This window comes from Tetrahymena thermophila, assembly GCF_000189635.1.
Source record: "Tetrahymena thermophila SB210 genomic scaffold scf_8254550, whole genome shotgun sequence".
In the NCBI taxonomy this organism is placed as follows: domain Eukaryota; phylum Ciliophora; class Oligohymenophorea; order Hymenostomatida; family Tetrahymenidae; genus Tetrahymena; species Tetrahymena thermophila.
This window is the reverse complement of record NW_002476321.1, coordinates 176153-192263: the sequence shown is the minus strand read 5'-3', so window position 1 is coordinate 192263 and position 16111 is coordinate 176153. Positions and strand designations below refer to the sequence as shown.

The window sequence follows — 16111 nt, the reverse complement described above, 5'->3', positions numbered from 1 at the left end:
TTAGTTTTAGAAATATTAATATATGGATGTATGAAATTTCATATGGTTTAAAGAAAATTAAAAAAAAAAAATTAATTTTATGAAATTGAAACATATCATAAAAATATGGTAGCAAATCAAATATTTTAATAAGTATTTCTAATGATTTTTGTTTATTTATATCAGAAAATGTGTCTATTTTGGGATATTAACATAAAAAGTAAATTACATTTTAATATAGATTTATTTTGATTAGTAAAAAAATGATTTTATCAATAGGTATTTAGCAAGAACATTTTTCATAATTTTGGGATTTAACCACTAGGGAAGAACTTTCTTTATGCAAAGTTTATGTAATATTTATCGAATTGCCAGTTATTTCTTAAGTTAAGTTCATCAATTAGAGGATTTTATGGTAGACTCTAAAGCTTGTATGTTGACTTTTAGTATGCAGGTTACTATTTGGTATTTTCAAACCAAATATAAAGTGCTTTTAGTGCATCAACATCTTTTCCATTCAAATTATCTTTTAAAATATGCCTTAAAAAATAAAAAAGTTAGATATTTATTTTACAAAAAATTAAACATTTTAAAAAATAAAATTACTTTCCAAATGCAGTTTCAAATAATATAATCATTTAATCTAAAACTGGTAGAATAGCAATATCACCCATCCCAAAAGTAGAACCAAACAAGAAGGTTTTTGAATTTTATTCAACTCTAATTGGCAAATCAATTTAAGATGACAAGAATTTTAAATTTTATTAAATTTCATTTAGAATACGATAAGCTTCTTCTTTATTTTTGTTTCTAATAGCACCTAAAATTCTCCATTTCTTTGCGTCAATAGAACTATAATATGTGATCCATTTTCTGATTTGGGCTCTTTAGAAACTGTCTTAAGGAAGCAAGCCAGGTTAGTATTTATCATTGAGATACTCTAAGCAGACCAAGCTTTCTGATATAGTCTAATAAAATAATAAATTACATTTAATTATAAGAATATTTATAATCTACCTATCCTTGCTTGTTAATAATCACTGGTACTTAATGGAGGGGATTTATTTTTAGGAACTCAGGAGTAAGTTATTAATTTACCAATAGATCAATTTCATTATATTCATATGGTACTTAGAGGAGTTCTAAAGCGGTTCTTACCCTGATGGCGTAAGGACAAGTAACAAAGCAGTAGAATCTTACAGGTTCGTTAGTAGCAGTAATATCCATTTTTTTTAAAATCTAAAATTCAATTAATTCTAATAATTATTATTATAATCTAATTAAATGCAATATTTTTTTTTTTAGTTTAATTAGATGGAAAATTTATGGAAATTCAAAAGAATGAACACCGAGTAAACAAATCATATCTTATTTCTGCTATTCATTCGATATAAGTGATGTCATAAAATATAATTTTTACTTTACATCTTAATTTTTATTTGTTGAGTAAGATTAGAGAGTACACAAAAATAAATTCCTTAGCTAAAATTTTTGAATTTATAAAAAATTTTTAATTTTAAGAATTAATTTAATTTTCAACCTGATAAAACTTCATCCATTAGCAAAACGTGTTGTTAGTTTTCACATTATTGCATATTTTAAAGTAAAATTATAATATTTTAGTTATATTGCAAGCTTTGTATCATTAATAATTAATAAATTATAAAGGTAATTTTACTTGAATCATGATAAATATTCATGAAAATTTAAGAATTTTGAATGAAAAAATTTCATTATCTTTCAGAAAAATAAAAATAACAGCATAAGATAATTTCAATTGTTTTTCTCTTTCTATAAATCTAATGAGAATATTAGTTAATATTTTAGAAATTGCTAACTAAGATTAATTACTTATATATATATAATACACAAGAAGTAAGAATACTGTAACAAATTTAAAAATAATCACTCTATTTTTAATTAACTTAATAAGTTAGTTTTTTATTTTTGAAATTTTAAAGTCAAATCTATCTTAAATTATATACTTAAATATATTTTAATATTAATTTTCTATCATTCTTTTCTTTTTATAGTCAAAATTCACTTTCTCTCCTGTCTTCATCAACTTAACATAAATATGAATTTATTTATTAAGCAAGCAATTCAACTAATTTAGGTTTTATTTCCTATGGTAATTCTAAAAATAAAAATTAATATTGAAAATATTATTTTTTTTATTTTACAGTAGTATTTTATAAATTCATCTGTTAACTATTCAGGTTTATCTCCTTCACGAACAACTATCCTTTACATTTGATTTTCTCCAAGGTTGACATCAACATAAAGCATGATGGGCTTTTCATAATTCTGCATTTCTTTATATAATTAAATAGAATTAGAATAAAAACTTAATTTCTTAATTAATTAAATACAATTATAATCCATATCTGTCCCATTATTGTTGTTATACAATTATTAGATAGAATCACCTTAACCATTACTTTAAAAATTAATTGTTGAATATTCGCTTGGTAGATTTACATTTTTGGATTTGTTTTTCTCAATAGGATTCTAACCTTGCTTAGGATTTACTTTATTTGTTTATTAATTAAAATATTTATTTTAAAAATTTTTTCAGATTATTTAATTACTTTGTATGGATTTATTTTTTTAATTATGAGAAGGTCTTGGTGACTTTGAAACATTGTTGCTATTGTTATTTGGTAGTAAACTTGCTGGTCTTTTAGGAAACTCATAACCTCTTGATTTATACTTTTCTTTAAATTAATGCTCTTCTTATGCTTATTTCATTCTTTTAATAGCTAAATCTGCGTTTCTAACATAAGGCTACTGCATTTATTGAGATTGATTTCTTTTAATGTTTGAGTTGTAATTAGTATTTATCTGAGGATTAAAAGTGCATTCATCACATTCTTTTTCATACTCCACTTCTTATTTAGATTTATCACGTTTGAGTTCTTTCTTTCTTTGATCATACAATTATTCATAGACAGATTTATTTCTTTGAAGATTTTTTAATTTAATTCAATTAAATTAAATAAATTATTTATTTATTTATGATTTAAAAATATTTACTGGTTATCACGGAAAGGAGAGCGGGATGAAACTGTTTCTGGATGGAAAGTGCACTAATTAAGTTATTACTACTCTTTTTCTTATTTTATTTTTTCATTTATTTTTATTTAAGCAAGTCTCCTGGCATTTTGAATATCAGCATTTGATAAATTGCTTTACAAAGGTATCTTAATTTATTTTTTAAAAAAGTTAATTTTTAAATTTACTTGAAAAAATATTTATAAAATACTTCTTCAACATTGGCAATTTAAATCATTCTTTGTCTGTGGTTAGTTGCTAATTATTCAGTATTCTTATTTTTGTATGGAGAAATAAATGACTGTGATTTATGAAGAATTTAAGATTGCCCGTTTACACCATTTCTGGGAGAAAAAGGCTACTCTTAATTATTGCTACTGAGCTAATCTTTATTTTTTGTTTAATGTAATCTATTTAAATACCATAGCTTAAACTGATTTTATATCATTTTAACATCGCTGGGAGATATTGACCAATTTTAAATTGGATCAAAAGTTCCTATTTACATATTTTTGCAAGCATTTGGAGGTATAAATGTTGAAGTTTCTTACTAGCTTTACTCTACCTAATTATTTTAAAGCGAATTACTATTTCGAGGAGTTAATGCTGAATTCGAAACAGGATTAAAAGGTGTTTCTATTTTACTAATAAGTCAAAATATTTTTTTTAAATTAATTTTTTAAAGTTAAAATTTACTTTAGTGTAGATTATATGCTAGAGTTGTTTTTTTGATTCTGAATGGGTTTTTAATCACTTGATATATTGTGGAAAGAAGGTATCACTTATGACTTAATTTATGGATTTCCAGTTCCAAAAGTATTTAGATATTGTTCACAATCTGGACTCAATTTATCTGCAGGTTTGATATCTGAAATTTATATATTGATTTTTTAGGCTGATACATTTTAAATATAAACACTATTATTGAGCATTTCACTTGTAATTATTGGCAAGTCGATGTTAATTCCATGAACAGCAAAAAAGAATAATAATAGATTTCTGCTTCTAACACCATTGTTAATCTGACCATTCATAATAATCCACAGATCATTTAGTAAAGCTCTTTCCTTTGCATAGTTAAAGGAGTCTATATAACTCTTGTCACTTATAAATCTTAATCTCTTGGTAAGGTCTTACACTCTAATAATTAAATTCAAAATTATAACTATATAAATATCAAGTTAAAATTAATTGGGAAATTACTAATTATAATTTAGGGAATATGAATGTGGCACGGATTCTGAATTTACTACATGGCTTAGCTCTTCTTCAAAGTCCTTAACAAATTTTTAAGCTAAGCAGTAATCATTCATCCTTTAAGCTGCTATAGAAGGTTTGGTACTGGCAGTAATTGATGTAAAAACTTCATCTGAAAGCTGTTTATTCTTTTCCTTTCTTACGGAAGCATCTTCGTAAAGTCTATTATATAACTAATCTTATTATTCAGGAGATCTATGAATTCTATTTGTAGAATTTCCTCTAGATTTTTCTGGGGTTTTCTCATTCTCTAAGCCATACTTCTTTTTCACACTTTCTGTAACTAAATTATTCAGTCTTTTGAAAACATCACTATCTCCAGACAATTTACTTGAATTAATTTGTTTTGATTTCTATATTTTTAAGTTATTATTTATTCATAAATAAATAAACAAAATAAAGCTGCTTTAATTAGTATACCTTAGATATTTCAGGTTTATAAACAAAGTCTGCTGTTGTTGTTGATTCTATATTCACCCTTGACTAAATTAAATATAAAAATGTATTAATTTAAATTCGTAAATTGCCAATATTTTACATGCTAAATATTTAGCTCTTTCACATCTGAAAATTTATTTTAATCATCTAAAAATTGCTTCCAAGATCTTGATCTTGCTGTCAGACTATTATTATTAGGGTTCAAGCTTGCATAGCTCTACTCTAATATTTTACTATTTTTAGTCTGTTTATACTGATAATCATCAATTTAAGGATAAAACAACTCTTTTTATCTCCAATGGTTTGAATCATCATTACTCAGTTATGCTGGATTTTTTGATAGATTGTTTTAGCTTGTATTGGTGGGAACCAATAATAGATTAGAAGTAGGAGTAGCTTTGGCCTAAGCAAACTAGCTTATATTGTTGCTGTTATTATTATAAGAACTTAAATTGATTGGATAAGTAAAGTCCACCTAACTTTATTTAGGCAATTAATTTTGATTATCGTGTAATTAGTCTTGGAATGAATAATTTTTAGGTGAAGTCTGTTAAGATTTTGAATAGTTGATAAAGTCTTAATTTTTCATATGAATTGGAGTTTTTGATTGGGCATTGCTTTTAGCTTAGTAATTAAATTTATCTGGCACTTAATAACTTGTTAGGTTGTTATTTATATTAGGAACATGATTTGATATAAAATTTTAATTAGCTTATTTTAAAACGTTTTTATCTTAGTTGACTTTAAAATTATTAAGTTCAAAGTTATCATATTTAGCATGACTATTATTATCAGTAGCTGCAGGTAAATTTTAATTAAAGTTGTTGGATTTATTAATTGCATTCTGCATAAAGCTGCTACCTTCATTCTAACTTTAATTCTCATCCTTCTTGTGGAATAATTTTTAATTTATTCTTGGTGAGTTATTGCTTTCTTAAATTATTTTTCTCAAATTAGACTAGTTTTTTTAAATCTACTGTGATGATGAAGGAGACTTTACACTATTAGGTGTACGATAGGAATATTAATTGCTGAGGGTAGATCTAGGAGAAATATCTTTCTACCAAGTAACACTCTAAGGAGAAGTTAACTTTTATTTCGATATTTAAGAAAGTTTGCTTATAGAACTTTTTTTTGTTTTTGGAGTACTATCTCTATAATTAGATACCTATGAATTTTCAACAGTGCTTTTATTGTTCTATGGAGAATTTTGCAATGAATAAGGAACATTTCTACTTAAATTATTGGCAGATTATTAGTTTTGGTATGGTTATTAGAAAGATTATGTTTCTGGCATTTTAAATTAAAGCTATTTTTCAATTTTTTACTATTATTATTCATGAGGCTAAGGCTATTAAAAATATGTTTGCTACAACTTTTCAACATACTACTAATATTACTATTATTATTTTTGTGCTTATTAATTAATTTAATTGTTTCCAAAACTACTTTTCAAGTGATCTTAAATAATTTAAGGTCTATTTTGTTGCTAGTGAGGCTAAGAAAAATAGTTCTATTATTATAAATCTGGCTACTGAATAGAAGATGTATATTAGTAGTTACTCTAATCTTATATTGATCGCTATAAATTTGCATTGCTAGCTTATGATTGCAATGTCCTAGAATTAAAAATTCCACTATTATATAAATTTGAAGATTTTTCAAGAGTTGGCTAAAAAGTGCATTCACTAAATCTAAATTTTAACAACCATAAAATTAATTAATTTTTAACAAATATAAATAATAAAATATTTTATTTACTCTTTGTTTAATTGCTATTCTTACAAAGCTTGGTGTTTTAACTTGATCTCTTCACCTTTTTATAATAATTTACTGACAAATTAATCTGATTATTCAGGTGTTCTCTTTCTCTGAGCAGTTGATCTTTGATTATCTTCTTATTAGTATTTAGGAGCCATAAGCTCTTAGATCATCTCTAATTTAGTAGGAGAAAATCCTTTTGGGTATCCCATATTTTAAATTTCTTAATGCCTTTTTCTCTTAACTTCTAAATCTTCAAGCATTTTGCTTAGTGGTGATTAATTTAACTACTTATTAGCAACACTAGTAAGAGGGCTTTTGCTAATAGGAGAATTTTTAGCTGTCTAAGAGTATTATTTATTTGCTTGCACTGGTGAAGTTTTCTTTACCTTTTCCTCCTCTTCTAACTCTTCATGAGTAAAATATTATTTACTGCTTTTAACTGGTGATTCATTAATTTTATCTATGCTATCCTCTTCTTTTCGGAAACTGATTGGAACTTAAAAAATTTTTTAATCTACTTTTTCTTGAACTGATTGCTCATCAGGGTTAACTATATGTGGTTTATTTAATATAAAAAAATTTATTTAATCTAATAAAAGCTTGTGATTAAAAAATTAGAAAATAATTTTAACAAATAATTCAGGTTAACAAATATTAATCAAAGCTATGAATTAAAACTAAATTATTAATAATTACATGTTAAAATAGATTTTTATGTGGAATTTTAGGGAGTTGAAGCATATTTATACATGTGCATTAGCTTTTGTTCACCGCTTGGATCTATCTTCTCTAAATATTATTCATGCTTAATGTTGTCATCCCCTGCGCATTTGATGGGAGATGATATTTCCTATCCCATTTATAAATAAAAGAAATGATATTTTTATGGATTCTACCTAATTACTAATATAATTGTTACTCAAATTATTATTTATTTTGTTATTATTTTTTATTGGTATACTGAATGAGTTATTTTGATTGCTATTCTTTAATTAGAAATTTTTGTTTGAATTATTAATTAATTAGATTTTGCACTGTATTATTCATTTAATTTATGTTAGTAATTGCGAAATGATAAATTAATTATTGATTTAATAGCTATTTTTATTCATATTTAAATCTTTTTTCTAAGGATATTTAATCTTTTAAAAATTCATTTGTATATTTTAACTGCTATATTTCTCAATTCATATTTCTTTTTTCAAACTTAGAAAAGCAAATAAAAATAATAAATATTCAATAGTTATTTCATGTTCTCAAATCATTGTTTTTTATGAAACAATTTATCTAGTTAAAAAGAAGCTGTTCATTTTCAATAAATTAAATATATTTTTATATGAAATATTTTTTAGAGTTAATAAAACAAATATGAATTTATTTTACAAAACAATTAAATTTCCTTTTTTGAAAAAATAAATAAATAATTCATTTCTCAAATAAAACCAAGAATCAACATATAAAAATTAATTTCTTTATTTGATACTTATAAACAAATCTTTATTTTTAAAATTAATTTTCAATTTTTCTAAAAGATTAAGAAAAGTCTTCTGCATATAATAGATTTGCATAGTAATTTATTTCTTAAATAAAACAATGAAGCAACATAAAAAAAATAATTTCTTTATTTGATACTGATAAAAAAATCTTTATTTTTTAAAGGAATTTTTTAACTTTCCAAAAAGATTAAGATTTGTCTTCCACATATAATAGATTTACATTTAAATAAATAAATTTATTATATATCAACAATTAAGTGTAGGTATTTTTTAAGAATAAATATAGTTGAAGTTTGTTTGTTATTTATTTATTTAGTTAATTAATTAATAAGTGTGATTGCTAGAATGGACTAATTTTATTCTTTTTAAATATTTGAAATATTTAATTTTTGTTTATTTATTAACTCAAAAATCATTATTAATATTCTATGAATGATTTAGTTCTTATATTTCTTCATTACTGTTTCCTTCTTAATTTTTTATTTTTCTGATATTTTCACTCTCATTATCATCATAATCTTCGTCGCCATATTCATTAAATCCATCTTCATCAATTTTCTAACTATTCTAATGAATTTAGCTTTCGTTTTGTTGATCATTTTTATTAAAGCTTTACTGTTCTTTGCTTTATTCAAACTAATCCCCTTCAGTAACTGATTTCTAATTTAATTTTCTATTATTATTACTATAGAGCTTTGAATTAATTAGATTGCTATTTGACATATCTACAGACTCCTAATCTGGCTATTCAATTATCTACATAGGATTAGATAATTATTTATTATATATTTTAGTATTTTCTGCATTTAAGGATTTATTAGAAGCTGACTTTTTAATAGGTGCTACCAATCTATGTTTCTCATCAGGTTAAGTTTTATTTATATATTAATTTTTATGAGGAGAAGGAGATTGAGATTTGTTATTGCTATTTTTAGACTGATAAGATTCTTCTGTTGTAAACATTTCTAACCCTCTTATGAATATTTTATCAGTTATCCAGATACTCTCAAGCATTTAATCCAGCGAATTTCCAAAATACTTCTTTAATATTTTAGTACCATCACTTTCACTCATTTCTAATACCTTTCTTGTTGGATTCTCAGCATCATCTGCAATTATTTTAAACAATCTATTTTTTATAAATTATTTTAAATATCTCTTAAATTTAAATAAATTTTTTTAATTTTCATTTTTTCAAAAGTATTTAAATTTATTAATTAGTACATTTTTTGAACATAATAATTTAAAATCTTTGATATACATAGATCTATTTTAATAAATATTGTTATGCCAATTTTATAGACTAAAAGCTATTGAAAAAGGACTCAAAAGAATGTAAAAAACAAATGTTTTAATTATTGCACATAAATCAAATCTATTTACCCATCCTCTAAAATAATTTCTATCAAGTAGTAATTAAGGCCAATCTTCTTGGATTTTCTTAAAAGAGTAACTTTCTTATTTATATTATTGCTATTAGATAGTCCACTCAAATTTCTTTGAAGCTTATTGTTATTTACTAAATATCCACTTCCAATTCTCTCTTAATATTTATTAAATAAAATTCAATAAAATATTTTTGTAATAAATAATCTTGCTTACTCTTTAAAGGCTGGTTTTCAGCTGTCTCAAAATTTTATCTTGACCTCTAAATTTTAAAAATTCAATATTTAATATAAGAAAAAAATAGTATTCAAATAGGAGATAATTTACATAGGTTAAGTTAGCAGATGCTGGAATATTTTATGAAGGAGTATTTTCATTTAAATTTTATATTCCCTTAGGTACGCTTCTTGATTACATAGATGATTTTGAATTTAATTTTCTGTTTGTAGCACCAAATTCACTGATTCTGCTACATATTTCCTATTGTTCACTCCATGATTTAATTTATTTTTTCTATTCATAAGTACTTTTCATTCCTTTCAGTCTCTTCAAAAAATTTTAATTCTCTACAGTTATTTTGACTAGTTCTCTTTTTCTCTATGCAGCATTTAAGCTCTTTTTATTTTATATCATTTAATTATGATGTATAATCTATTACTATTATTGAACTGTTTCTAGATTTAGAAAAATATTAATTAACAACTAAGGTCATACATATGTTTTGTTTGTTTATCAATTGATTAATGTTAACATTTTTGACAAAATTTTACTTTGTAACGGATCCTTGCTCATTACTTTTGTTATCTTTTCCAATAAAATCTTATTTTCCCTTTCGATCTCTATATATTAACTTTCCATTATTTAATTTTTTTTCTTATTTGCTAAATTCCCATATTCATATGTCTAAGGAGATGATGTATCAACCTATGCCTAAATATTTCTAAGACGATTTTCGAGCCTAACTTGATCCTGACCAATTATCCTCTTTTGGCATATTTTATTAACAGTTGGTATTTATCTATACATAATATTTACAAGTTAAATGCTTTTTTGTTGCTTGGATTTATTATAAAATAGAATAGAGTGCTAAAATAGTAATTCTTTCTAGCGTTTGAATTATTGATTTAAAAGTTTTTACTTGAAAGATATAGCATTATATCAAATTAGAGTAAAACTAATAATAAGTGATTTTTTTAGTTCTAATTTTACAAATAGCTTATTGAGAAATCTAATTAATTTTTACCATTCATTAATATTTTCTAGTTGAAATTTTCATTCAATCTATTTATTTATTGTTTATTATGGTTGAAACTGTAAAAAATTATAAATAAAAATAAGTATTTTGATGCCTTTTAAAAATTATAAATTTTAAGAAAACTAAATATTTATTTTTTATGTAACAACTCTTATTCATTCAATTAATATTATTTTGTTCACATTTAATTAATTTTAAAATAATTTATTCTACAAAAATTGATAGAAATTTAATTTTTAAAACTACTTTGATTTCTTATTTAAAAAAAAATTTCTACTTCTTAATTTATCTTAACAATTTTATTTGTAATTTTAAAATTACTTAAAAATAATTAATAATAATTTTAAGTAAAAAAAATACATAACAAAATTTATAAATTATTTATTTATAGCATTTTATAGAATCAATCTTTTTATTGATCTTTCTTTTTTTCTATAGCTTTAACTCCTTATATTAGAGAGCCAACCTTTTCCCATAATTTAGTATAAGAAAAGCCTCTATCCATAATAATGATACCTTTTTATTGTACTTAAATTTAATCATATTTAATTAATTCTTTTATCTCATCAATTAATAGTTCTAATGTTTCAGCAGATACATCCCCATCACCGCTTGCTGTCAGTTACTCTTCTTCAATCTTTTATTAAGTTTTTAAAAACTATATTGAAATATGAACGTTTTGAAAATATTTAATTACATTTAATACAATAAGAATAAATTTATTTGTAAAGTTTTTATGATTAGTTAAGTAAAATATTTATTGCCTTGCTTATCCTATTTCTTTTAATTTATCTTCAACAAGGCTTCCTAAATGATATTTAGGTCTAATTATATACATAATCCCCGTAAATGGAATCGTTTTCAGAAATAGATCCTGCATGTCTATAAACTAGTTTACATTAATAGAATTTTACCTTAAAATGGAATATGTTATTTTATCAAAAAATAATTACTTCAGGATGACCTGATATATCCCATACACCATAATTTTAATCTTAAAGTGTAGTTATTAATTCGAAATTATATCCTAATGACGATTCAACCTTTTTTTATTCTTCTTCCCACTCTAATAATCACAAATTTTTAATAAGTTTTGCAGATATTCAAAAATATGATTTACTTCCATTTAAAAAATTGTCATAGAGAAAATTAGTTTTTCCGTGGCCAGATTGTCCGTACAACAATATCTTTTTTCATATTTATTTTAAATGTAATTGCCTGAAATTTTAAAGTTTTTACATGATGGTGAATAGATTCTTTTTGTCCCATTTTTATTTTTCAGAAAGGATTGGTAGGTATGTAGATAGAGAGGGTACTCTTAATTTAATAAATACTTAGAATCTATCTTAAAAATTTAATAAGTAAAAAAATCCTATTCATAATTTATAAAAAACTCAATTTTGAATGATAATCTGTTTTGAACTTAATATTTAGCAAATTTATCAGTTTTTTTAGAAGAAAAGACATAATTTTATTATTGAAAAGTAGAACAAAAAATAGTAGAAACAAAACAGAGATGACTGATGCTGCGTATTTTTATTTGATTTAATTTTTCACTTATAATTTGTTTTTATTAAAGGGAAGAATAAACTAGCTTGTAAAGCATATCCAACAAGGGATTTAGAGAAAAAAATTATGCTAATACTTCTTATTCAAGTGATATGTCATAAATATAATGTAGATTCTTAATTTATTTTTATGTCCTATTCATAAATTAATTTTTATAAATTAAATAATTAGTGCCAAATATAGAGATAGATTTGCAGCCTGTAGAAGAGGAAGAGGACTAATTAACCTTAAGTGATATATAGTCAAATGAAGACGATTAAAAAAGTGAGAAAAAAATTGAAGATGATGAAAATTCAATGGTTTCTTCAATACCAAAACAAAAAACTCCTAACAATAATGCTAACTTAAATATCCCTCCAAATACTAATTAATCTCCAAAATAATCTTAAAGTGAAATTAATGGTATGAAATTTATTCATTTTTATCAAGTTAAATCTAAATAAAATAAATATTATTTAAGCATCTCCTTAATCTTAGAAGAATTTGAATTATATGCTATTCCCTAATATCTAGGCATAAATGTTAAAATAAAGTAAATATATTATCACTTTTATAATATGGGTTAATTCAAATTATTACAAATAGGACCCACACTAACTGGACAAAACTCTCCTTCTTTTAGTTAGTATATAGAATAAAAAAGCATAGATGAACTATAAAAATAATTTCAAAGTAATTCTTCTATTCAATCACTTGAGAAAAAAGATAAGACAAATTATTTCTGCAAGCGAACCAAAAAGGAAGACAAGTGTAAAATATTTTAATAAACAAATAATTAGTGATAAAAGGTTTTTTTCTTATTTAAAAGAGCAGGGAATTAATTTAAATAAAAAAAATTTCTGTTTTAAAGTTGATACTAACACAGAAAAAATATTACTTTATGTCCAAGAAGTTGGAAGATTTGAATTAGCTTTAAAATCTCCTAGAACGCAGGAATCAATATTTTAGTTAGGAATTCAAAAGGATTTTTTAGATTATAAGTAAACCTAGAATTAAAAACATATATTTAAAGTTAAATTTTGTTTAACGTTAATCAAGTAAATTAAAAGACGAAGTATTAAAAGAAGAAGTAGATGATCCTATCGAAAATCTCAAATAAAGTTGTCTTAAAAAAAAACTTGCAAGTAAATTATTTTCATTTTGAAAATATAAAAAATAAATTTCAATATAAATTAGATCTTTATTTTATTCTTGAAATAAATAAAAAAATATAATTTAATTTTTTCAAAATAAATAAATATAATTTAATTTTTTCAAAAAAAATAAATTCTTTTTAGATAAATTGTAGTTTACTTTTTATAATAATTTTATTTATTTCATTTAAAGTAAAACAAGACAGACAGAATAGAATAATTAAATTAAAATTCATTCAATTAATTTTTCATTATTTTATAAAGAACTAGTTATTAGGATTTCTAAAAAAAGAGATGAAATAATTAAAGTCTTAGATGGAAAAAAGCTTATTGATTAGTCTAAGTAATCAAGTCCTTCCTCATTTTATATAGGAAGTGCTTCTATATAATAAGGTTCTTCTAAATAGCTTTTTACTTAAGATGATTATAACTAGTTTGTTTAATCAACTAATAGAAATCTTCGTAAAATTTAAGCTACCATTTCAATTATGGGAGAAAAATCAAAATCTCTTAGTCCAAGTATGGTAAGATACTCAAATATTATTAATTCTTCGTTAATGCAAAGCTACAAAGACTTCAATATGGTTAGAATGCTCTAAACATTACCATCAGTTAATGATACTTTTTCTTCTGATTTAGAAAAAGAGCTAAAGAAATTTGATAAACAAAAGCAGCTCATTTAGGTAAGCAAACTTATAATTAAAATTATTATTACTTTTAAGAAGTTCAATTTAAATTAATATTTAAAAAATTAGTTAAATAAAATCTAAAATAGCTTTAATTAAATTTAGTAGCACTTTAATATTTAAATTAATACAATAATATGCTTTAAGTTTTTGCTTTAATTAACAATTTTAAAAGAAAAAAGCCCTAGAAATTATAAAATAGGAGTAAATGAGAGAAAATCAGGCTGAGTATATAAAAAGAAAAGACTAGCTTGCTGAACAACGAATATAATAGCTGAAAGAAGAAGCGTTTTCAAAAAGCTAAGAAATTTAAAATAAAAAATTATAAAAATAAGAGAAGTGCTTTTAAGCTGAAGTAACAAATAAATATAGTCTATACAATAAAATTTAAAAAATCACAAGGAAACATGAAGAAATGTAAAAATTATTGATGGTATATTTAAAATTTAAATAAAAAATATTCATACAAAAGTGATGAAAGAATTTAAAGGCTCAAAAATGAGAGAGAAATGCTGATAAAATAGTAATCTTAAAAATATTATGAAAAGTCTTTAGATACCTAAGAGAAATAAAGAATTAAAATGGAAGAAGATTATAATTTAAGAGTAAAAATATAAGATAATTTGATAGAAGATGAAATTTTAGCAAAGTAAAGACAAGAAGCTTTATTAAGAATGAAGCAAGATAAAATTGTTAAATTTAATATGAAAGAATAAGAAACTATGAATTATGCCTAAAGATTAAAAATTCAAGATCATTCAAATTAAATAAACAAATTACTATTTAAATTAGAAAAAGTAGAGTAATTTTAGTTAGGTAAAATAGTTTAGTTTGTTTTTCTCCTTTCAAAAATATTATTAAAATATTATAATAAAATAGAGAAAGAAAGAGAAAGAAAAGCAAAAATACTTTAAAAAAAGCTTGAGCTCTTAGAAAGAGAGAAGAGCTATAATAATAATACAAAGAAGTTGAATGAAGAAATAAAGTAAACATTTTCTATTTGTCAAAAACTCTTTATTTAAATATAAATTTAAAACTTTTCATGCAATTATATTGTTATTTATTCTATCTAGCTATTTTTAGGAATTTGGGTAAAATATGTTTATTTTAATTGAATTAAATAACCTTAAATTATCTAAATATTAATTATTTACAATTATTCTTGTATTTCTAACATTTAAGGATATTATTTTACTTTCTGATTTAAGTATAGTTTTAAAGCTTTTTTAACTGTTTGAGAATTTGAATTTATTTTAAAATTAAAAATTTTATTAAATAAAGTATAGTTAATATTTGATAAAAAATAAACATTATTTTTATACAAATATAAAGATTAAAAGAATACAACAAAATATTAAACGTAGAAAGACATAATGCCTTAATAAAACTAAAGGAGGTAATTAAATTTTGTTTTTAAATTATAAAAATATTTTATTTTTTATTTTTAGGTTGATTAAAATAATATGATAAACTATAAAAGAGCCCTTGCTCAAGCCAGGAATCAAGATATTAAAGATTCAGTAGAATCTTAAAAGAAAGTTCAAGTAAATAAATTATTAAATAATTTATATCTAATATTCTATTTATGCTAAAAAGGATATAAAAGTAATATAAATAATGCAAAAAGAAAAATAACTAAAGGAAAAGAACATGGAAGATAAAATAAAAAAATTAATAATTAAAACAGTTCAAAAGTATTTTATTTAAATTGTTTAAATATTAATTTAATTATCATTGTAATATATATACAGCGAATGCTTAAAACAAAGATAAATAGAAAGATAAAAAATATTTGATAATGTTGAAAAAACTAGTTTATACTTGTTTTAAGAGGAAATTAATAACCAAAATTTTGATTAGAACTTAGGATTTAGCAAGCAAATAAAATATAATAAAGCAATCAAAATGCTTGAAAACACTATTGAAAGAAGTATTTTAGATACTTCAATTTAATTTTAAAATTCACTACTCGATTAGTTTGCTGAAGAAGTTTAAATAAAAGATTTTTAGGATTTTTAAAATGTTGAACAAGCTAAATCAAAATATTCTTAAAAAAGTGATCTATTATTAAATTAAAGTATGTGAAAAATCACT

General features: G+C 22.5%; 5 protein-coding genes across 5 annotated transcripts; 1 reads left to right on the top strand and 4 right to left on the bottom strand. All coding sequences in view use genetic code 6, as the record gives it.

The window, feature by feature from the left end:
* Positions 1–158: 158 nt before the first annotated feature.
* On the bottom strand, positions 159–1291 carry TTHERM_00924320 (glutathione S-transferase, amine-terminal domain protein; the record flags this gene model as incomplete). The annotated part of the gene is made up of 3 exons (XM_001021213.4): positions 159–519; positions 586–947; positions 997–1291. Coding segments are annotated over 3 exons (897 nt in total), but the record flags the coding sequence as incomplete, so codon positions are not given.
* Positions 1292–2012: 721 nt separating this feature from the next.
* TTHERM_00924310 (hypothetical protein) lies at positions 2013–7351 on the bottom strand (the record flags this gene model as incomplete). Its single annotated transcript, XM_001021212.2, has 12 exons — positions 2013–2116; positions 2163–2294; positions 2352–2510; positions 2571–2941; positions 3016–3182; positions 3245–3677; positions 3730–4173; positions 4237–4643; positions 4711–4773; positions 4829–6422; positions 6490–7042; positions 7189–7351. The coding sequence occupies 12 exons, from the start codon at positions 7349–7351 to the stop codon at positions 2013–2015; spliced, it is 4590 nt and encodes a 1529-aa protein (XP_001021212.2).
* Positions 7352–8393: 1042 nt separating this feature from the next.
* TTHERM_00924300 (hypothetical protein) lies at positions 8394–10400 on the bottom strand (the record flags this gene model as incomplete). Its single annotated transcript, XM_001021211.2, has 5 exons — positions 8394–9117; positions 9372–9531; positions 9591–9636; positions 9702–10048; positions 10145–10400. The coding sequence occupies 5 exons, from the start codon at positions 10398–10400 to the stop codon at positions 8394–8396; spliced, it is 1533 nt and encodes a 510-aa protein (XP_001021211.2).
* A 632-nt stretch (positions 10401–11032) lies between these two features.
* TTHERM_00924290 (hypothetical protein) lies at positions 11033–11898 on the bottom strand (the record flags this gene model as incomplete). The annotated part of the gene is made up of 5 exons (XM_001021210.3): positions 11033–11266; positions 11327–11518; positions 11583–11695; positions 11750–11816; positions 11869–11898. The coding sequence occupies 5 exons, from the start codon at positions 11896–11898 to the stop codon at positions 11033–11035; spliced, it is 636 nt and encodes a 211-aa protein (XP_001021210.2).
* Positions 11899–12145: 247 nt separating this feature from the next.
* Positions 12146–16102, top strand: TTHERM_00924280 (hypothetical protein; the record flags this gene model as incomplete). The annotated part of the gene is made up of 15 exons (XM_001021209.2): positions 12146–12159; positions 12209–12306; positions 12370–12600; positions 12659–12730; positions 12784–12948; positions 13007–13178; positions 13237–13322; positions 13596–14014; positions 14193–14434; positions 14490–14833; positions 14897–15002; positions 15350–15413; positions 15466–15561; positions 15614–15711; positions 15769–16102. The coding sequence occupies 15 exons, from the start codon at positions 12146–12148 to the stop codon at positions 16100–16102; spliced, it is 2541 nt and encodes an 846-aa protein (XP_001021209.2).
* Positions 16103–16111: the final 9 nt, after the last annotated feature.